Genomic DNA, 23,078 nt, shown 5'->3' with positions numbered 1-23,078 from the left:
CAAAAATTGAATAACTTGCAAGCAACAGATTGAGATATCTTAAAGGACACATCTATAAAGACATAACATTTGCCCCTCCTTACCCCAACAAAAAAAAACAAAAGTGACACTTTTTTTTGTCGTCATAAAAATGACAAACACTTTAAACCAACGTTGTAAAGTGAATCGAACGATTCGACCTGTAAAATTAAAGCAAAACCAAAATAGAAAAACAATAAAACTCAAAAGCAAAACAACTATGAACAAAGACCAAAAAATGGGCTACAAACATAAAAATTTTAGAACAAAAGCAGATTATTAGAAAACAAATTTGATTAAAACACATACAACAATGTTAACCACATCTGGCAAACTCTAAAAAGCTTCAATTTTTAACTAACTTATTATAATAAACCTGTTTCAGTTTTTTTTTTTTTTTTCTTTCTTTTTTTTGTGGAATCTCCTTGGGACTTTGTCTGGTTTCTAACAATACAGAGATGATTGTATTCAAATTGAAAATTTTGTAAGGGAAACAAATATGGAAGAAGAAGCATAAAGGTTGGAGCTTGGGACCTTCAATGGTGTCTTTTGACGTGTGAGCGAAAACCCATCAACAAGAATCTGGAGGGTCTTCAAATGGATAGTAGTATTATGAATGTGTGTTCTTTTAGCAACCCATCACTGCGCAATTGTATACGAAATTAGGAGAATGTTTCCTGTCAAGCAATGTCCACTGAGGTGGACCACCGTCGCTCGGTATCCAAGAATTCAGCTCTATGAACCCACCTCCCGAGTACTTCGGTCCACCAATAACGATTAACCGCTCCCCACAAGCTCTAAAAGCAAGTCCCCATCCGTTAACCGAGCCAGCTCTTTCAGGCAATCTTCCAACAGTTAACCATTTCTTATTCTCCTTATCATACTTCCTCACTTCCATATCGGCGTGATCAGCAGCGTACAATTGGTTATTCACAACCGCAACAAGAGGCGGTGCTTCTTGTGCTGGTGACATATCAGCTTGATCAGCAAGGCTTCTTGGAGGCGACAAGTCAGGGATTTGAGTCCATTTCTTGGTCTCCAAATCATATTCTTCACCGCAGGTCAAGACTTTAGAATCAGCACCACCGATTCCTCCAATTACATAGAACTTCCCATCCATAAAAACACCCGAACACATCTTCCTCGGTTTGTTCATCCTTGGAAGAGTTATCCAAGTTTGAAGCTCAGAATTATACATTTCCGCAAAATCAAGAGTCTTTCTCTGGGAATCACATCCCCCAGCGAATATAGCAATCTCTCCAAGGCTCGCGGATCCAAACAAACACCTCGGAGAGTTCAACTTCATACCAGAAGACCAAGAATTAGTCAGTAGACTGTATCTGTATATTACATGAGAAGAAGCATCTTTTCCTAAGACAAGCAGATCCGTCCCAACGGCCAGAGACTCCTTATCGGCACACATGAAGGTACCACTGGAAGGCATAGTTGGTAACTGCATCCACCTTCTCTCGACAGGATCGAATGCAACCCATTCCAAGAGCTGGCAAGAGAAGTAAACCCAATGTTCAACAAACCCGCTTTGTCGCCTTAATCTATAAATCTCTCCACTCTTTACCAAAGAACGGAAATTCCGGTTCAAAGAAGCAATTGAACCATAATCAGACCTCGAGCAGCGGATCAAACAGTCAATCGAATTGTCCCTCCCAATCTCATTGATAAGAGAATGCGAATCCGTAGAATCACCACCATTGTCATTAGAATCAGATTGTTCTTGCTCCTGCCTCGACGATGAGCCATCACCAATCACAGCATCTGCTTGCTCCTCCCCACCACTCAATGAATAGTCAGATGAATCGCTATCATAAGTAATAGAAAAACCCATTAATTTAAGTGATTTGGTCTGTCTAATCTCACCAACAACCTCCAAAGGTCTTTTACCATTCCCGAGCTTATCATCATCCTCTGGATACATGTAAGACTTAGACCAGTTTGATTCAGAAAGACGAGAGCTTGAGAAAACCCTTGTAATCAAACACGAATCTGGTGATCGATCTTCCAACATTTCTTCCAAAGACTACAAATTTCTTGATGTTATCAAATCAGATCAATCCCAATCCCAAACCCAAATGGATTCAGATTCTAGATTTAACCAATCACAAAATCAACACCACCAAACACACGTAAAGTTTCAACCTTTTCAAGATCCAGATCTCCAGATTCCAACCCAATTTCACAAAAAGGGGAAAAAGAATCAAACCCGGAAACTCAAATCATCTTTCGATCCCGATCTGGTTCATGATTCCATCTGCTTGAAGAGAAATTAAAAATTGATACTTTAAGGATTGGTTGATAATTAACAGATTATTATTATTATAATACGAATTCAGAGATTGGAGAAGAGAGGACTTACGAGAGATTTAGGGATTAAGAAGAGAGAAATAATAATTAATAATAATAATTAAGAAAAGCTTAAGAGAGCTGTTTCTGTTCTTCGCGTTTCTTCTTCTTCTCTGTGTCGTCTCTTTTGATTCGCTCTGCGAATCAGAGTGAAGCTTTGGTTTCTCAGAGAGAGCTCAAAGTTAAAATCTTTGAGAGGAACAATTCTTTCTTTCTTTTTCTCTCTCTTGTTGTTTATTCCTCTTTTGTTAACTTTTTAATTTTAATGCAGTCAAATAAAAATTTAAAACGGAAAATAATCTGACTAACTAATATATTTATTACTGCCTTTTTTATCACCAATTATAAAATTGAAAATAAAAAAAAGTTAAAAATTGGGAGTACTGTAAATACTAATTAGAGTACCAAAACTATCTCAACTAACGCAAATATATTAATTTTGGGTTTTTTTTTTCCATAAATTAGATTTGCTTTGATTAGCTGTCAAAAAGAGAGCTTTTTTATTTTATTTGTAAGAAAACCAAAAAGAGAGTTAGATTAAGTTTTTAATTCACATTTAATATCTTCTAAATTAAAAAAAATCTGGAGACCTAAACGATTGGCCACCTTTAAATACATGTATTATTTTAAGTTTGTTTTAGACTTTTAGTTAGTAGAAAGGCTTAATCTCCTTTAGTGATGTTTTTGGTCCAATTTTCTATTAAAAATATATTTATTCTTACAGTTTTTGCTACTGATAAGGATATTTTTATTCTGGATAATTGATATTTTGTGGAAATGTATATATTTTTGAGCGTGAGGAAATCAGGAAAAAGAAACAATCTACTTTTCAGCGTCGAATGCAGATGTTTCAGAGTACTTCAGCTGTTAAATTTCAGTGGTCAAAAGGAATTTAATTACTTACAGAAAAAAAGCTGTTTACAAATCCCACGTCATTCAATTTTCATATTCTTTATCTTTTTTTTTTCGTTTTTTCCAACATCTTCTATAGTATTATGAAAGTACAATATTTTAACAAATAGGCAAATGCTTTATATATGAGAATCATAATAAATGATTATACATAGAAAATGTCAGTGATTATAACCAAACCAAGTACTTGTTGTTCTTTCACGAATCAGTGTTTGCAAGTCTACTAGTAGTAACAAGTGGAATTACATAATTTATAAAAATATATAGCATAATAATACCTTTTTGATTAAAATAGCGCAGTAATGTTAGGGTTGTGATTAGAAATTTTGTTTAGTAATGTAGTCGTTGTGTGTTTAGCAGATTACCGACTTCTTCTTAATTCAAAGACTTTACTATTCTATGTGACTTATATATGTTCTATACATTTTTATTATATTTCATGATCATGTTCTTTTTTTTTTAAGTTGATATTCATTGATGAGATACGATTGAACTACAATTGAGCCGGTGAGTACATAAACTTCCAGAGACATTTGCCGGCGAGTATAAAGAAAACTCCCGGAGATAAATAAACAACTATAAAAGACCAAACATCTAGAAAAAAGAGAGAGTCAAAATCTGAAAAAAAAAAAGGAAGGAATATCAAACATAAAAGACAACCGAAAAAAAGGCCATGAATTCTAAGAACTAAAGAGAAACCTGAAACAAACCAGTTTAACGACGTTCTCAAAGAATCTGTAGAAGCCGGATTTGAGCCAAAGACAAGTGCCACAAAATTTATTAAATAATTAAGTAGTTAACTGAAACGATTGGAAAAAACGACGATAGAAAGTGGTAAGAAGCAAACAAATAGACCGTTGTCAACCACCCAAACAAAGCGGTGGGCAATCACTCCTACTATTAAGCGGCTCAAAAAATTAAAATTTTTTTGTTTGACATTTTAATTACTTTTTGCCTATATGTATATTTATTTTTTATAATTTTATTATTCAAACCGTTAAAATGTTACCGATTATATATAACTAGATCCCGACCCGCACATACGTGCGGGGTTTCATATTTTAAAAAATTTTCTAACAAATTTTAATTCAATATAGATTATTTGTTGTTTCTATGATATATATTTTAGTGTATTAGATCTGAATTCACACGTATGTGCAGAGATATCTTTATATATATAAATTTTTATATAGATTTTAAAAATATAAAATATTTTGTTGTGTTAGTGAACTTCATAATAGTATAAATATTATATAGTTAGAGTAATGAACGAAAGTCAGTTGCGTTAGTGCATAGTTATATTTTAAGATTCGGACCTACACGTACGTGTGAAATTATATTTAAGAAATAATTAAGATATAATTTAGTTGCAAAAGTTAAATGATGTTACGGTTTTTATTTTCTAAACTAATCAAAACATTTCTAACAGTTTGATAACATGTGTTATATAGGATATGGATTCGGTTTTAGTTTGGTTATTTCATGTATATTAGCTAGGCATAACTATATTGGAATGGGAAACCTATCCCGTCCTGTATCTGTCATAAATTCTTCGTTCCATAACCCGTCTCGTATACGTGAAATAAATATATGACGGTCTCGTATCCAGCATAAATAGAATATGTGTAAATGAAAACGTACGTACAGAATTATGTGTGTAAACAAATTTATTTTATATAGTGCTCATAAGCCGAACACATACCAGTTGGATATTTAGTTTGATTTTTAATTTATGTTCTCATCTCGTCCCGTCTCGTAATCCTATTTTCATTTCATTCCATTAAATTCATAAACCAAATTCTTGTTTGCTTACCTTTAAATACCATACAATACATACTGTGAGTTTTGCAGATTAATATATATGTTGTTAAAATAACAAATATATTTTAAAATTTTTATTAATGTTTCTTTCCTTAGCTAAATTATGCATATTATTCTTTTCATTGTTTAATCATAATTAATTTGATTTTTGGACTAAAAATAAAAATTTGAGATACATCTCTAAAAGGGATATGCTATTGCTGCATAATTTGTTTTGAATACAAAATATATAAAATTAGTTTATATAAAATTTTAGTTGGATATCAAATCTTAGTTTTTCAATTCTCATTGGTTAAAAACTTTTTAGAAATTAATTTCAAATTTTCGTCCATAATTAATAAGAGAGAGAAAATTAGTTTATTTTTTTGGAAATTAATAATTATTTTAAAGAATTTAACTATTTTGTATTTAAATATATTAATTTTGTGATTACTATTGTACCCTTAATGAAGTTATTTAAAAACACTAAAAATCAATGGCATCTTTTGTAATATTTTACCCTTTATAAGGTTGTTTAATATGTAGTGATTCCCAATTAATAATATAGATTTTGAACCTCATTATAGTGTCATTATATAACGCTAATTTGATTATTTGTAACCATTTGTACCATCTTCTCCAAAACAATCGAAAAATTATTAACCGTCCTATTAATTAAAAGAAACTGCTAATTTAATGTAATACTATTGTTTTATAAATCTGTATTTTATATGACTATGTAGGCAATTAAAATTGTTGAGACACTTTTCTTTCGACCAAATCGAGTACATAGATTATTTCGAAGGATGCTTAGGCGGTTTCTGATTGTTTTATCGATGAAGTTTTGAAGATGAGTGGCTGGTGAAGAGTCTCGCCATGTCTACGGTTGTTCCTTTCTCTCTAAACGAATGAGTTGTGAGTTGAAGAGCATATCTCAAGGAAAATATGGGTTGTTGATCAAACGTCATACCTGAAATGAGTGTCCGTAGTTATACCCAGCCCGAAGTGTAGTAAACTTTTGGTGGGTTTCTCCCAAACTTGTTTAGTATATGGACAACGAAAGAAGATGTGTTTCTGGTCTCCACCCGTCCTCCGCAAAAACTTGTTCAGTAAATAAATTTTTTGCTATATATGATTCTAATTATACATTAATAAATGTTAAAGGTATTGGGAGAACCGCATGAAAAATGCATCATCGTATTTGTATATCTCCATTGATTTTAAATCATAGGTCTTGGTCGTTTTTCAAACTTCGTGTTCATAAAGAAACTTGTGTAATCATATTCGGTTTTGAATTAACCATCATCGGATGAGCAACGTATCCTTTAAAATCATCTTCGTGGTTTTCATCTTTTTCGTAGTTAAGCGAAAACTATATGAAGATTGGTAAGAAAGCACAATCACGTGCTATTGTGTTCACGTTTTTGATGGAAAGAGACGAACACCATCTTCTTCTTTCTTTCTTTCTTTTCATAAAAGTCAAAGCACAATCGTATGCTTTGAAACAAAACCAAATATATCTTTTAAAAAAATTAGTAGGGAAAGCAAACAAAAATTTTAAACGAACGTATCTCTCTTTTTTTTTCAATAATTGCGAAAGCAAATAAAATCTTAATCTATATGAATATTTGATTAAATATAACTTTACAACGCTCTCAAATTCATAAGTTTTTATATAATCAAACATTTGCACGTCAATGCATAATAGTGTTCTTCTTCAAAATGATAGATGTCGGACATACTTATATTTGATCATGTCGCTAGCTGCTAATGATATATAATATACCTATAATATATATTTTTGTATATTTTTTAAAAAGACCTATAATATACTATAAGAGTATATCAATTTATGATATATTTATACTATATAATGGCTCCATCAATTTAAGTTGAATAACTTGAATATATAATTAACGTCAGAATATATAATTTATACTTTATGGAAACTCATTCGTTTTTTTTTTTTTCCTCTAGATTTATTATTTTTTGCATTTGCAAATTATGAGAACTGTTACATAGACGATTCTACAACGGACAATTCCTTCCGACCCTTATTAGATCCACGATAGACGACATTTCTTTCTTCATGCTCTTGACGGACACCTTCAATGATCCACGACCTGACGACATTTCTCTCTCTGCGTATAATCCTGGCAAACGGCTATAATTATACATCGCTGGAGATCTCATGCACACTTACCTCCATTAATTAATCTGCAAATTTATTAATAAATCGCAGTATCTGGGACTCGAACCCCAGACCTCTTGGTGTGAAAGCATTAATTGACCCTTGATCAACCAATGAGCCAAGAGGGCTTCCACAACTCATTCGTCAAAATAAAAATAAACTTTAAGTTGCGAATTTTTTTTTATGATACACATTAATTTGACCATCGAACGAGGCCATCGTTATCGAATCAAGAGCAATAACGTGTGAATTATGTGTGTAAGTCTTATATGTCCGTGTGAAGTATTATTGGACGGTGCTAAAGTGATTTTACGACTAATCCAAGATCCATCTTTAAACCAATCATTTAAATTTATTTACCGTAGCTAGCTAGTCAATATATATAGGCTTTGATTGTAACCACTTTACAAAGCGGTACAAAGCGTTACAAAGTATATAGTTTTGGCAGTTACTAATCACAAAAACTTTACCAAAAGCGTTACTAAAAGTTTTACTCTCAGCTTTTTTGTACAGCTTTCTCGTACAGCTTTGCACTATTCCGGAAAAGCTAACAGCTCCAACTAACAGCTAACAGCTTTTGGTTACCAATCGGACCCATAATCTTGCTAATATATCTCGTTCTTTATAACTTACACTAAATCGTGTTATCCCATGACATAATAGAACTAAAAAAAAAAAACTGTTCGACAAAAACAAAGCCATGATGTCGAGAACAAAAAACAACTATAGTACTGTTTTTTTTTCTCTGTGTGTGGTTCATATATGTTTAAAAAGCAATCTTAAAAAACACGAGTATTTGTTTAAAAATAAACCTAAAAACGTACGTGTTGTTTTTTATTAATATGTCTTGAATTTGATGATATGTTGATGTTTGCGATAGCACATAGTCGAGGTTCAGCCGTTTCAGGGTAGGATGATGTATCTTTGGCTCGATAAAGGTGATATTTCTTATAGAATGTGGTTTTCAGTTTATGTTTTCTATTAAATAGACCTAATTAAGGTGGTGCACAAAAAAAAAAAAAAGACCTAATTAAGGTTTCATATTAATAACATAGAGATCGTCTAATAAAAAAGATTTAACATTAAGATTTTATTTTAGAAAACAAAAATTACAAAAATATGAACAAATCGGACCCAAAAAAAAAGCAAGATGATGTATTGGTTTTGTTGGGACAATTAAGTAGTTGTTTTTTCCTGTTGCTTTTAAAAATAGTCCACTTTTTAAATGATTTAATGAAGTGAGTGGATATAAGAGTTCGTAAAAGAGCTGTCTCCATGTGACGTGATTCTTTTTTATTTCTTCACGTTCTTCCCACATTTCTATATCTATCTTTCAATATCGATGGTTACATTCTTAATAATGACCATTACTAATTTTCCTTTAAATCACACTCTCATCTATCGACAGAGAAAGACAAAATTGCCAACCAATCACTAAGTTAGAAAACAATATTTATTTTAATAACGCATTTCTTTTTTTTTACTATATACTAGTATTTATTATTATAATTTTTGGATTTGTCGTTTGAGAAACGACGATGGGGTTATTTTCAGGCGTCAGCATTCGACGCGCTCGACGTTAAGGAGATGACGTGTTAAGTTATGGTACATATGATTCTTCTTTTTAGACGACGTTCAACACGTGCTTTTTGTAAAATATAATTAGTTACATAAAACTTTAAAATTTTGTTTATTAATTTTAATCAACTTATTAACCTTGATTTTTTCTATAACAATAATTTTTTTGATGGAAAAGCCCGGCCATAACTTTTCAATTAACCACTTTTTTTTTTAATTAACCACAATAAAAACAAAATTATGATTTTTGGATTACTTTTGTTCAAATTTTCAGGTACAGGCTGGATATGTACCTCAGTTAATGGAGAGGCGTCAACCATGGGAGCTGCAAACCTACGTAGAAGTCTCTCTCCCTTACATACCGAAGTGGAAGCTCTTCTTTGGGCAATGAAGTGCATGATAGGTGCCGATAACCAAGATGTGGCTTTTTTCACAGACTGTTCAGACCTGGTGAAGATGGTGTCTTCTCCAACCGAATGGCCGGCATTTTCAGCGTATTTGGAGGAGTTACAGAGCGACAAAGAGGAATTCACAAATTTTTCTTTATCTTTAATTTCTCGTAGTGCAAATGTAAAAGCGGATAAATTGACACGAAATGTTCGTACCGAACCGCATCATATCACATATGTAAACAACATTCCTCATGAATGACTCTTTTGAGTCTTAAAAAAAAAAATACATGCATGCGCTATTGCGCTCTATAACAACAACTAAACCAACAAAAAAAAAATGGAGTTTCACACCATAACAACTAAACTCAAAAGGATTTGTTGTTGAACTTTTGATAATGAGAAAAAAAAAAAAGGATTGGACATAAGAGTCGTGTACACGTGGAGAAGGAAATGAGAAGAGAGGGACAAGGGAAGAGATGGAGAAAGAGAGACGTAAGTATTTAATTCAATTGTGTGCCCTATAACTTTCATTTTCCACAAGCAAGAATAATAATGTATCATCTTTGCATTTTTTTACCAATACATGATACATTGGTTAGGCACACGTCTTTTTCCTTTTCCTCCTTTTTATTTCTAACTAATTTCTTTCTTTCATCACGTTCACACACATATATGTTACAATGTTTTTTTTTTTTTTGGTAAAAGGTAAAATTTTATACCATTTTTTATTTTTGACAGAATTACAGGGAAAACTTGAAAAAGATTAAAATAATCTACAGAAAATTTAAAAAGCAACATTACAACTCTAATTGCAAAGGATTGCTGCTTAGCAGTCATGGCCAAGTTATGAGGAGAAACACCGATTCCAAGCTCGCGAAACTCGGAAATTTGCGTGGTTGCCACAAGACCGAAGAATTGGAATCCTCATCGTAGTTGCCACGAGCATAACTATCCAAGGCCCGTCCTCAAAACCTCAAGATAGAAACCTACAGCTTCTCCGAGAACTAACGCAAAAACGCACAAGCAATCGTGGACTTCTACACTAGCTCATCGAGTTAGCGATGCCACTTAGACTTATTCGCCGCCTCTATTCAACACTCGACAACCAAGCCAATTCACCAAAAAGCAAACCATCACAACAAGAACCGAACCCGACAACACCTCAACTACAAAACTCTACCTTAAAGCCACCGGAAATGAAGCGACGGGGACGAAGACTAACGGACATGGAGAAGCCATAACCATGGTTGAAGAAGCTGCCACCTTCAGCAACCCACCAACGGAGGAGAAGCGTTGAGCACCAAAAACAAGAACCCCCAACGCCTCTAACCGCAACGAACAAGCCAAGGGAGCCAAAGTGACCCCGCAGCTTGCTCCAAAAGAGAAGCTCGCCGGATCCAGACACACACAACCGGAGCTGGAGAAAATTAAGGACAGAGGGGACCCGAGAAGAGAAGAAACCGTCTCACCTTAGAGAAGCCCGAGAGCCCAAACCACAAAAGGAACAACGGCGATATCTGAAAAACACGGCGATGCACCACCGGTTTCTCAGATCGAGAGAATGGTCCCGCCGCACGAGGACAGAGTTGAAGCCAAACTCATCGGAGAAAAACCTGAAACAACACCGTCCTCAAGTGTTCAAGAGCTCACCGGGAGAAACATGCAACTGTCCCTTGCACTGTGCGACAAGCGAGACCTCTCGCAGCTTCACCACCAACAAGAGACGAAAATCCAGCTATGGACGGGACAACACCGGAGCAACAAAGTCAGCACTTGTAAATATGTTACAATGTTTTACAAACATGTTTACATTAGTTATTATAAAATACATATACTTGTAATAATGACATCGGTAAGAAGAAGAAAAACACTATATAAATAGTGAAAACATGTTTATAATTCTCTTAATTAACTTTACTTTTTTTTTGCTAGCTAGCACCTAAAAACCCCCACAAAATATTTGTCGTAAAAAAGCTACAAATTCAAATGATATTGGTATTAAATTATTAACACATGTTCATATATACGTCAATAAGAAGGTAAATGTTCCTATATGATTTTACATACATATTTTTTTTTTGAATCATGAATTCCTCTTTTTTTTCCTTTAAATAACATGCAATTGTGAGAGTTTGAATTTGAATGGTAGCGCAACTGGCAATATTAGCACATACCATTAGCAGAAAACTTGAATCAAACTCATTTCATGAAATCAAACTTGAACCAATGTAAGTCATCAGAAATATCTTTGACAAAAAAAAAAAGGCATCAGAAATAGAAACATGGGACATAGCTATGAAACATATAACTTGGACACATGTTTATAGGTTTTAGCCTTTTAGGTGCTATGCTAACCAAAAAAAAAACAGCTTTCTTCAAATAGGGATAATATTTGGGCTAAATGTACCACAGTTCTGAAATGTTCTTACAATATGGGCCGAGCTATAAAAAACTACAGGCCCATTCTAATTTTAATTTTTTATAAAAGCACATATTCGTTTGGTGTCGGTGACGGTGAGTTTCGTCCGCTATTCCTTTAAATTGAAGCAACGGTTATGATCCGATCAAATCCAACGGTGGTGATTGCGCTAACCCCGAGACGAAGACGTTGACTAGTAAGTTACGACCAGTAGGTTTTAATCTCAGCCGTTCATCTACAAATCAACGGCTCCTGTAAAAACGAATCTTCCTTCCTTGTTCACTTCCGCGTCTTCACAATCACCCCAAAATCGATTTCATCAAACATATTCACGCGCCCGAATTTGACTCTGCGTAGATCTCCGATCATCGTCTCCGAATCTAGATCGACGAGAACAAAACCCTCGAAACCTAAATCGGAATGAGAAATTAGATTTGATACGAATTAGGGATCTGTGTTGAGGACGATGAGTAACTCGGTGTCGATCTCGGTTCCGTATAGGAATTTGAGGAAGGAAATTGAACTTGAGACGGTGACGAAGCATCATCAAGATGGATCTGGTTCATCGTCCTTCTCTTCTTCTCCATTGAATCATCCTGATGTGGCTGATGGTGAATCTGTGTCGAAGAATTGTAGCTTAGTAACGTTGGTTCTTAGTTGTACAGTCGCTGCTGGAGTTCAATTTGGTTGGGCATTGCAACTTTCTCTTCTTACTCCTTATATTCAGGTACTTGCTACTACTCTCTTATCTTTGTTGCCATTTCTGTCACTATGCTGATTTAGATTTCGAGGGTAATTTTGTTCTCGTGTAGCTTTGTACGAGAAAGTCGAGTACTTTGTAGGTGAAACACTGATGTCTAATACTTAGGTTAGGTATTACCAACATAGCTACGAATTATTTTCGTATGGAACTCTATAGCATTGGCTTATCAAGCAGCTTTATTTGACATTGGAATTTAGCTAGATTGCCTCTTCATTGGATTTTGTAAACAATGTAATTATTGTAAGAGACATTTTTTAGCTTTTTTCTCAGATTTAGCGTTTATTCAGAATGTTTATCACAGGACTCAACTGAATTGTGTTCAGATATATGAATTGTATTGTACTGGTCATTTATGTATCAGGTGGGTAGTTATGGTGGTAGATAAGTACGGTTCTTAGATTTTTGTTTGCTCGCAGTGTTTTCTATTCTCGTTGCTGAGTTTTATCTCTAACAGTTATGCATTTGGCTTGTTTATGCAGACCCTTGGAATATCGCATGCTTTTTCTTCGTTTATTTGGCTATGCGGCCCAATTACAGGCCTTGTGGTAGGTTTGCAATCTAATTTTATTTCCTTTTAGAATTTTAGCAGTTATACTTACTTGCACGTATGGGTCTCACAAGAGTTTAAGATTTGATTTATATAGGATCAGAAACTACCTTTCTTAGGTGGGCATACATTTTTCCTGCCCCATTTTGTTAAATATTTTTGTTTGTTTGTTGGGTTTTAGGTCCAGCCTTTTGTTGGCATTTGGAGTGATAAATGTACTTCAAAGTATGGAAGAAGACGACCATTTATTCTCGTTGGATCTCTCATGATCTCAATATCAGTAAGGGCCTATAGAAGATATGATTTCTGTTTTAGTTTTCCTTTAGGAGATAGCTGGCTACAATGTGTTTTATATAAGCTAAACAAAAGCTTGCAATTTAGGTGATAATAATCGGGTTTTCTGCAGACATTGGGTATCTGTTAGGAGATACAAAGGAACATTGCAGGTAAATCTCCTGCTCCCCTGCCTATGGCATGTTTTGTATGAGTGTATAAAATTAAAGTAACTGACGACTTGATGTGCATCTGTAAATGCAGTACTTTCAAAGGCACACGAACCAGGGCAGCTGTTGTCTTTATCATTGGGTTTTGGTTGTTGGATCTAGCGAACAATACAGTACAGGTTCAGATCTGCTTTCTGCAATTTACTCTAGTGAATGGTATTAGTCATTACCTCTATACCCATGAATGATGTTTTCAGCTTTTCTTTGTTCAGGGACCTGCTCGTGCTCTTCTAGCTGATCTATCAGGTAATAATGGAATATAACCATACACTTAACAAAACAGAATCAGATTGAATATGCTGTGCAACTGGTTCTGTAGAACAACACTTATGAGATGTCTCTTGCTGTCCTTAGGTCCTGATCAGCGGAATACTGCAAATGCTGTGTTCTGCTTGTGGATGGCTATTGGGAATATCCTTGGGTTTTCTGCTGGTGCTAGTGGACGTTGGCAAGAGTAATCTTTGAGATCCTTATTCTCAAATACTTGTATTCTATTTCTTCATTTGCAATTTTGCATTTTTCGCCAGCTCTTAAATGATCCGGCAATTTTACTGGGCAGATGGTTCCCTTTCCTAACTAGTAGAGCATGTTGTGCTGCATGTGGAAATCTCAAAGCAGCGTTTCTTCTTGCAGTGGTAAGCAGTATGTTTAATTTTCTGACACATGCATCTTACTAAGCTTTCTACAAATGAAATGGAATCGTCTGGTCTTTACCAATCACTCTCATGTTTATATATTGTGACTTGCGAGTAGTATGTCGCAAATCAATGCATTCTTTTTGTATGTCTATTATTTTTGAGGTGCTTTTGAAAGTTAGATTATATTAATGCACCCAGTGGCTTTTGTTCTTGTTTTATAGTCTAAAATGACTATATTGTTCTATATGTTTTAAGAGTTCAAACATTTTTTCAGGTCTTTCTCACTATATGTACTCTTGTCACAATCTATTTTGCTAAAGAGATTCCTTTTACAAGCAACAAACCCACCCGCATACCAGATTCTGCACCTTTGTTGGATGATCTCCAGTCTAAAGGCCTTGTGCACTCAAAATTGAATCATGGTACTGCCAATGGAATCAAGTATGAGAGAGTGAAACGTGATATGGATGTACAGCTTGGCAATTCAAAGAATGAGCATCAAGATGAGACCTACGTTGATGGCCCTGGATCTGTTTTAGTGAATTTGCTAACTAGTTTAAGGCATTTGCCACCGGCTATGCACTCAGTTCTGATCGTCATGGCTCTTACATGGGTGAGTGCCAAAGAAATATTATGATCAGTTATTACATTTGTGACACTGTTTCCTGTTCTTAGATTCTTTAATGATCTTTATAAGATTTCCTTCTGTTATATTTTGATTGTGGTCTTGTTCCTTGCAGTTATCGTGGTTCCCCTTCTTTTTGTTCGATACAGATTGGATGGGAAGAGAAGTTTACCACGGGAATCCAACAGGAGATAGTTTGCATGTGGAACTCTATGATCAAGGTGTACGTGAAGGTGCACTTGGTTTGCTACTAAACTCTGTAAGAATAGTTATAATAACATGTTTTTGAATTGGTCTGCTCTTCAAATTACCATTACTCGCCCGTTATTGAATTTTCTTTTTCCCGGTTTCTGTAGGTTGTTCTTGGGATCAGCTCGTTTCTCATTGAACCAATGTGTCAGCGGATGGGTGCACGGGTTGTATGGGCTCTGAGCAATTTTACTGTATTTGCATGCATGGCGGGAACAGCTGTAATTAGCTTGATGTCTCTCGGTGATTACAAAAATGGAGTCGAATTCATAATGCATGGAAACGAAACAACAAGAACCGCAGCTGTAGTCGTCTTTGCACTCCTTGGTTTTCCTCTAGCTGTATGTGTTTTCTTTCAACCGTAATTATCTTTATTCTTATCTTCTTGCAAAATTTCTCTACAATATGTGATAAAACCATCTTTTTCCCCTCTTTAATGCAGATCACATACAGTGTTCCTTTCTCTGTCACAGCAGAAGTCACTGCTGATTCCGGTGGCGGTCAAGGTCTGTGGAAAGATTCATATCTTCACTACATTCATAGTTTTCTGCTTAAATTCTTAGATTTCAGGAATCCCTAATGCTTTAATTTCCTCGCTCTAGGTTTGGCTATAGGAGTGTTGAACCTCGCAATCGTTATTCCCCAGGCAATCTCCCAAATCTAATTACACTGATAAAATTCATTCTCTTGAATAATACCACTCCCTTCGAGTGTAGTCTTGACCCGTAATTAGTTTCTGAATATGGTTTTGGTTTTAAACAGATGATAGTATCACTTGGAGCGGGTCCATGGGATCAATTGTTTGGAGGAGGAAATTTACCGGCGTTTGTTTTGGCTTCTGTTGCTGCTTTTGCTGCTGGAGTTATTGCCTTGCAAAGGCTTCCGACGCTATCTAGTTCTTTCAAGTCCACCGGTTTCCACATCGGGTAAAATCTTTTTACCGGATCTCCAAAACAAAACCGAGCCACAAGCTTTTTCCGACAGTATAGACATAAAATTCAGATTTAGATCCATTCAATTCTTTTTGACCATGTTCTCCTCTCGGCGTATATGTATGTAGGTTTTGTACATTTAGTTTTGTTATATGTTATACACAGCAATGTGACTCTAAATTTACAGTACGATCTCTTCTCACTTAATATGGTTCTAATATATTATTAGCATAGTGATCATCTTCGTTATTTTGAATCACTTTATATTTGTGTGTTCCTTTCCTCGCAAATAGAAACTTGAAGCAACATATTCCAAACTCTATAGTCCAACCTAATAACACATGATACTATTGGTTCTTTAATCTATGATTGTGTACGTTTTTCCCAACATTACTAAAACTAATATAACAAATTAAAGCATTTCAATGAAAGAACACAAATTCAAACCTAGTTTCACCTATAAACTATGTACTAAAATCATAACCAAAAACTATATCTCCAATAATGAAAAAAAAAAAAACATACAAAGATATGATGATTTTTGTTTTGTGACTTTCGTCTATAATTAATTTTTAGAAACAATGTGTCCAAAATTAATAAATGCTCATATATCGTGGGTTGTTGATGACATAGTCTTTGTCCACACACATTCCTCCTATTTACTAGTTGATATAAGCATTTCAAAAGAAACCAAAATTCAACCTAATTTCACGAATATGTAACTATGTCAAAACCAAACTCTATCTTCAGTAATGAGACAAAACAAACCGAAGTTAAGTCTATAATCAATTTTAGACAGACAATGTGGCCAAAAATAATAAATGAACATATATCGTGGGTTGTTGAGACACCCGATTTAATAAAAATAAAAAACATTGAATGCCTTTAGTTTCTTATTCTTTATAAGCCCTTTGTACATCTTCTCTTCAATTCATCCTCATTCACTTTCTATAGTCTCTCTCTCTCTTTCTCTAAACTTTCACCAAAGAGAGATGGCCAAGGGAAGAGGCAGTGCATCATGGTCGGCTCGAGCCATAGTGACTCTTATGGTTGTGTCAGTGTTATTGCTTCAAGCTGACTACGTTCAAGCTGCAACTTACACGGTCGGAGACTCTGGTGTCTGGACCTTTAACGCTGTGGGTTGGCCTAAAGGCAAACACTTTAGAGCCGGCGACGTTCTTGGTATACTTCACATCCTTTTAATTAATCAAGCTTCATATTATATTATCTTGTTACACTTACACCACAAACAATTAAGTTTTCTAATCTTCATATCCACTAGTGATGTATACATATTATCGCTGGTTCTTAGTATGGGCAAAGGTGTGTTTTTGTATAAAGTACACGACAAATCAAACTTTTCTTATATTTTAAGGTTACAGATATTATAAAGAAATGTTTAGCATATATAATTAGGGTCAATATTTTAAATAGTGTCTATCTTTTACTATGATTGAGCCTGTGATATCTTTTACTATATTATTGATATAGATATGTATGTATTTTTGTTTTGCCAATCGTATAGATATGTATGTATACATCTTCCATTTTTCTAGTTTCGATTATTTTTAATCGCTGATTTAATTTATGTGTATACCGTATATTTCACCCAAAAAAAATGTGTATACCGAATACTGTTACATGCGATATGTTGTACCATATAATATTCTACAGAATGTAAAGAGAAAATTCATGTGCGTTTACAATTAATAAAAATATGAAAAATAGTGATGAATCAAAATTGTTTTCGCATGAAGAAATATCTCAACCAACGTTATATGTAGACTTATGTATTTAATTAGTGAATACTATTGTCGTTAAGTACTAATTCAAATCATTTATTTGATTCAAGTGTTAATATGATTAAATGAATACTATTGTCGTGGTTAAGTACTTATTATTAAGTGGTGTTGTGTTATTCTCATTTATCACAAGTAAAGTTTTTGGTCAATATGCCATGCACATACGAAATCGTGTTTTAGTGTCGGTATACGGAATCGTAATTAACTTAGCATTTTATAATTTCCGAAATTTGCTGCAGTGTTTAACTATAATCCGAGGATGCACAACGTAGTGAAGGTAGATAGTGGAAGTTACAACAACTGCCAAACACCGGCAGGGGCGAAAACTTACACTACAGGCAAAGATCGTATAACTTTGTCTAAAGGACAACACTTCTTCATCTGCAATTTTCCAGGCCATTGTGAAAATGCTATGAAAATCGCAGTCACCGCGGTTTGATCGAATACCGAGCAATGAAAATAGTATGATCCCTTGTTATGTTCTTGAGAAAATATTTAAGTATGCAATAAAGTTTGTCTCGAAACCTTAAATTAATGTTTGTTTCTTATATTCTTTCCTGAAAAAAACATCCGGTGCGGTCTCTCTAGAGAACCAGACTCGGTTTTGTAGTTTGGAAGATCCTCTGTTATGCAGATTCAAACCGACCTCGTTTAAATATATCGCAAGATTTTGACAAAAAAAATCGTAGAACATATGAAATATGGCGGACGTAAAATCAATATCTTAAATTAACATCTCTAAATTTTCAGTTTTCTGATAGAATTTTAAGCCACAATGTAGTCAGTCAGTCATATGAAATCCAAAAGAAGTTAATGTCATATATGTAAACTGAACTTGATTTTGGGCTTTGTGGTGACATAAACCCAGAAATTACAATTGCTCACTGGCCCATTAACTGAGCTTGTAACATTGTTTTTTGTTTTTGTTTTCAGCTTGTTAATTGTTATGACTTGTAAGGGTTTGGGTTTGTTTTTTGTTTGTTTGTATTATTAAAATAGGTATTATATTTAATGCAGTTTTTAATAAAATTTCTTGCTCTTTTTTGGAAAATTACTTGCTATACAATATACATTTTTTTCTTATGAATATATGCCTGCGAGAGTCTCCAACTAATAATGATATTGTCGTATATGATTATAATCAGACAATAATGTGACAGCCAAAATTAAATAAAACAAAAAGAGATATTCTTTTAAATATTAATTATGTTATTGTTTGGTCCTACTCCAAAAACACACCATTCAAGCTTCGGGTCACGCCCTCTGCATATCAAATGAGTATGACCTCACACTATATATATTTTTAATTAATTTTCAGTTCGATTATCATTAACAAGGAATAATAAATATGATCCAGTGTCATAGATTATCCGAATAGTCCGTCTAACCCGTTATTATCATTCAAACCCTAAACTAATTTAGATCGTTTTATGCATATTTTGTTAAAGTTTTGACCATTTATATGCCGGATAACAACAATTTATGTTATATCACACACAAAAAAAAAAAGTAGCTTTGAACCATTTCAAGATGACGTTAACCTCCATTGGATTCCAATATGATGAAGACGTAATAAGTACCTAGATGTTAACCTGTAAGTAAGTAATTTAACCATAGGTTAATATTAGTAAGTAATTTAACCATAGGTTAATATTAAAAAAAAATAGAGTTTATAGTCGAGCCTTTGCTTTGATGTCTGACACATTCTCACCAAATCTGAGGCAGTCTTCTCCAACATGACTTTGACCATTATTCTTCCTCTTTAGTTGTTCAAAATATAAGAATATAAAAAACTAAAATATATTTCAATCTTTATGTACCATCCGATTTCATCAAACCAAATAGAAATCTCTACTGACAAAAGTTTGTACCTATCCACAAATGACAAATCCGAAATATAAACAAACGATCATCTTTATCTTTGTAATTCCTATAACATAACAGAGTATATGAACTGAAATCTATGACAATATATATATATGATTGATGAACTCTAAAAAAAAAAAAAAAAAAAAAAAAAAATGATTGATGAACTCTTAGGTTAACTTACTACTAGTTCATATGCGTAAAATATAATGTTAAACATTGGTGGAATACGATTATAATTATTCATAAGTAATGTGTACATGCGCGTGTGTGTGTATAGTCGTATAGAGTCGATGGGCGGTGCATGGGATTTTAGCAAAAAGAAAAAAAAAATGTAAATATCAAAATGAAATTTAGTATTATACGTAAGTAACTCCTAAAAAATCATTATGGAGGACTGATTTAGCAAATTTTTCACTGTAAAGAGAGAGAGAGAGAGAGAGAGAGATTTCTCTCAACTTTCGACAAAGACGAAATACTTGCAGAATTATATCATGGTTTTAAACCTTTAAGCCACATGCATGGCCACATTGTCTACGTACGTATATACACTTAATTAATGTATTATATTATATATCTATTTTGTACGTATACATATATATGACGTTCGGTCATGTACATATACGTACGGGAAATGCATGCACGTATATTTGAGAAGCATGTGAATATTTTTTTGGTATGAATGTGCGATTTTTTATAAATTTCATATTTTTATTTTAAAAAATTAGTGTTTCATATTTAGACAAGTAATTATTGACGCAAATCTTTGGTGAGAAGCAAAAAAAAAAAATTAAAAAGAAAAAAACTCTGGTCAAGTGGTACAGACAACGAAACCTTAAATTGTGCACTTGTTTTAATCCTCCGTTCAACAAATAATATCGTTTTAAAGTTTTTTTTTTGTTTTTTAAGTGTAACTTTATATTTTTAATGCAAAATTTTAAATAAAAATCCAGTTTTAATTTTTAATATATTAATAAGAGAGATAAATTTATTTAGTGTATTGATAAGGAGATAGTAGAAAATTTAATAGGTGTTTTAATATATGTGAAAAAATGTTGAATGACACTTTTTGTAAACAGAGGAAGTATATCCTATTATCATGTTTTTCTTTCTTAATAATCTTGCAATTTTCTATATTTAAGATTTTTAAAATTAGTATGAAAGATACATTAAAATGCTAATTTTATTTAAAATATATAATAATTATATATAGTAAAACCTCTATAAATTAATAATGTGGGGATCAAAATTTTTTATTAGTTTATAGAGGTGTTAATTTATCGATAAATTAATAATTATTAATTTATACAGAGATTTTACTAATTTTGTAATTTTTGAAAAATATTATGTCTGAAAAATAATTTTTTCTTTATAATCAATATCTTTCTGAAACAAATTATAAGTACAAAAGAAATTATTAAGTTCAGAAAATACCACAAACTTTTTAAGATATAGTACAAGTATTAGAATTGAACTCTACCAATTTATAAAAATTTAAGAAAAACAAACAATACTAGATTTATGTTTATATATATATATAATTATTAATAAGTAAATATATAAAAAAAAAATTTAGGAAAAACAAACAATATATATATATATATTGATAAATTTATACAATTATTAATTTATAATATTGATGAGATCATATGTTTAGGATTTTCAAATAAGTTATTATCTTATTAATTTATCGATTTATATCATTTTTTATACTAGTCTCAATTTAGGATTGGAAGAATTTATTAATTTATTAAAAAAAATAATTTGTAGAAGTTTTACTGTACTCAATAATCGAATATATCTAAGTTATTAGAAATTTTAAGAATAATTTAGGCCCAATTAACTAAAATAAAATTTCATTAAGCATGGCTAATACAAGCATCGGATCCCTAGAAGCTTGTGGGCATAGGGAGAGCGTGCATGAACGAATATTTTAAAAGCTAAATAAGTAAAAAAGATTAGAAAAATATACGAAAGAAAGAAAGAGAAAAAAGGTTAGGGTTTTAGAAAAGTCGGGTTCAAGTTTCTAAAGCGAGGCGCCCACACGGTTGTAGGAATCCCAAGCAATTCAACATCTATACAAATCCATTTTGACATTTTTAATTCAGGTTCTAAGAATGATCAAAGTCTTTTCTTTGCACACGTGGGACAGATTTAAGAATTTTCCGATTTATCTTCTTACTTTTCATTGGAACAAAATTACTAGCATGCATGATAGGTTTTTTTTTGAAGATTTTTTTTTGCTTTTTGTATAGTTATTAATTACTATATTTTAAAATTAAATAAAAGTGTTGTCTTTCTAATATGTAGATTTTAATAACGGATCATGGGCTAGAAAATTTTTATAGACATACTAATGATGATAAGGGAGCGGCCTAATACCCAAAATCAAGAGATATATAAACTTCTGTGGTAGATTAGAGTGTATATAAAATTCCATTTAATATTTTGGTCAAAAGATATCAAATTTAATTAGAAAGTAAGACAAAAAACAAACATTGGTTGAGTTATTTTCTTCTAGAACACCTTTATACTTTAACATATATCCATAAATATCCTTATATAAATATTAAATTGTTTACATATCAAGAAAAACGCAACTCTCTGTCACACTCTATATATATGTATTATAGATTCATACATTAAAATGTTTGCATTGCGTTTCAAGATTTTTAACATAATAATTTGTGTTATTACTACCATTTTGTTATCATTCATATTTAAACACGTAAAACATTACCAATGTAACTACTTGAGTTCATATATATTCCACTAATTAAATGATGAGGTCTATTATTAATTGTTCATCAATTTGTTTTTAGGATTTACCAATTTTTGATAGCTTTATAATTTCATCTTCAGAGATCTTATGGGGTGGACTTTGAGCGATGCTATAGCTTATAGGCATTATTTTGGTTAGGCTATTATGTTTGACAGTGTGAGGTCTTCCGAATCGGTGACCTAAAGACTCCTATGAAATTTACATGTACCAGAAAGTACTTCAAAGTTATGATTTCAATTTGCGTGTTAGTAAACTCCTCGTTTTCGAATATAATCAGTAATCACCAACACCAGGTTTTAAAATCTTGGCTTTATAAGTTACCCTTCTATTTTCCGATAAATTGAATATATATACCAAGTAAAATAGTATATGTAGACTTTAAAGATACAAACAATTTTACATGACCATATGTTTTGCTAGTGTTGGTTTCATCCAAATTTTCTTTCTTTTCTTTGTCAACATTCTTATGCAATTATAATCTCAAGTTTACTAATACGTAGTTTGAACACATAAATCCTAGTGTAGAGTGATTAATGGGCTATAATCATCATTACTTAGCCACCGTCACTGGCGGACCTAGGAATTGTTTTTACCCAGGTCATTAAAAAAAAAAGGGAAAAAACTAAACCTATTATGTCAAGACAGAGACTTGAACTCAGGATAGGGAGGGCATGGACACACAAATACCAACTCAGCTGCTGTA

The 23,078-nt window shown here is 32.8% G+C and overlaps 3 protein-coding genes across 4 annotated transcripts; 2 read left to right on the top strand and 1 right to left on the bottom strand.

Annotated features, from left to right (window-relative positions):
- Positions 1-294: 294 nt before the first annotated feature.
- LOC9311245 (F-box/kelch-repeat protein SKIP11) lies at positions 295-2,605 on the bottom strand. The gene is made up of 2 exons (XM_021025388.1): positions 2,390-2,605; positions 295-2,284 (listed from the first exon to the last, which is right to left on the bottom strand). The coding sequence occupies exon 2, from the start codon at positions 2,039-2,041 to the stop codon at positions 647-649; it is 1,395 nt and encodes a 464-aa protein (XP_020881047.1). The 5' UTR covers positions 2,042-2,284; positions 2,390-2,605; the 3' UTR covers positions 295-646.
- Positions 2,606-11,777: 9,172 nt separating this feature from the next.
- LOC9312911 (sucrose transport protein SUC3) lies at positions 11,778-16,167 on the top strand. Of its 2 annotated transcripts, none has more exons than XM_021025321.1 (14): positions 11,778-12,395; positions 12,911-12,976; positions 13,160-13,258; positions 13,385-13,424; positions 13,516-13,600; positions 13,694-13,727; positions 13,836-13,935; positions 14,041-14,116; positions 14,394-14,732; positions 14,860-15,003; positions 15,101-15,334; positions 15,436-15,499; positions 15,596-15,639; positions 15,756-16,167. In XM_021025321.1, exons 3-14 carry the CDS (start codon positions 13,192-13,194, stop codon positions 15,921-15,923), a joined length of 1,395 nt encoding a protein of 464 aa, XP_020880980.1. In that variant the 5' UTR covers positions 11,778-12,395; positions 12,911-12,976; positions 13,160-13,191; the 3' UTR covers positions 15,924-16,167. The 2 variants fall into 2 exon arrangements, with proteins under 2 accessions (XP_020880980.1, XP_020880979.1); XM_021025320.1 differs by having other exon boundaries at positions 11,779-12,395; positions 13,360-13,424.
- A 667-nt stretch (positions 16,168-16,834) lies between these two features.
- LOC9311244 (basic blue protein) lies at positions 16,835-18,385 on the top strand. The gene is made up of 2 exons (XM_002876796.2): positions 16,835-17,107; positions 17,967-18,385. Exons 1-2 carry the CDS (start codon positions 16,918-16,920, stop codon positions 18,164-18,166), a joined length of 390 nt encoding a protein of 129 aa, XP_002876842.1. The 5' UTR covers positions 16,835-16,917; the 3' UTR covers positions 18,167-18,385.
- The last annotated feature ends 4,693 nt before the right edge of the window (positions 18,386-23,078 follow it).

This window comes from Arabidopsis lyrata, assembly GCF_000004255.2.
Source record: "Arabidopsis lyrata subsp. lyrata unplaced genomic scaffold ARALYscaffold_5, whole genome shotgun sequence".
In the NCBI taxonomy this organism is placed as follows: Eukaryota; Viridiplantae; Streptophyta; class Magnoliopsida; order Brassicales; family Brassicaceae; genus Arabidopsis; species Arabidopsis lyrata.
Note: the sequence above shows the minus strand (reverse complement) of the source record. Positions and strands in the feature narration are given on the sequence as shown.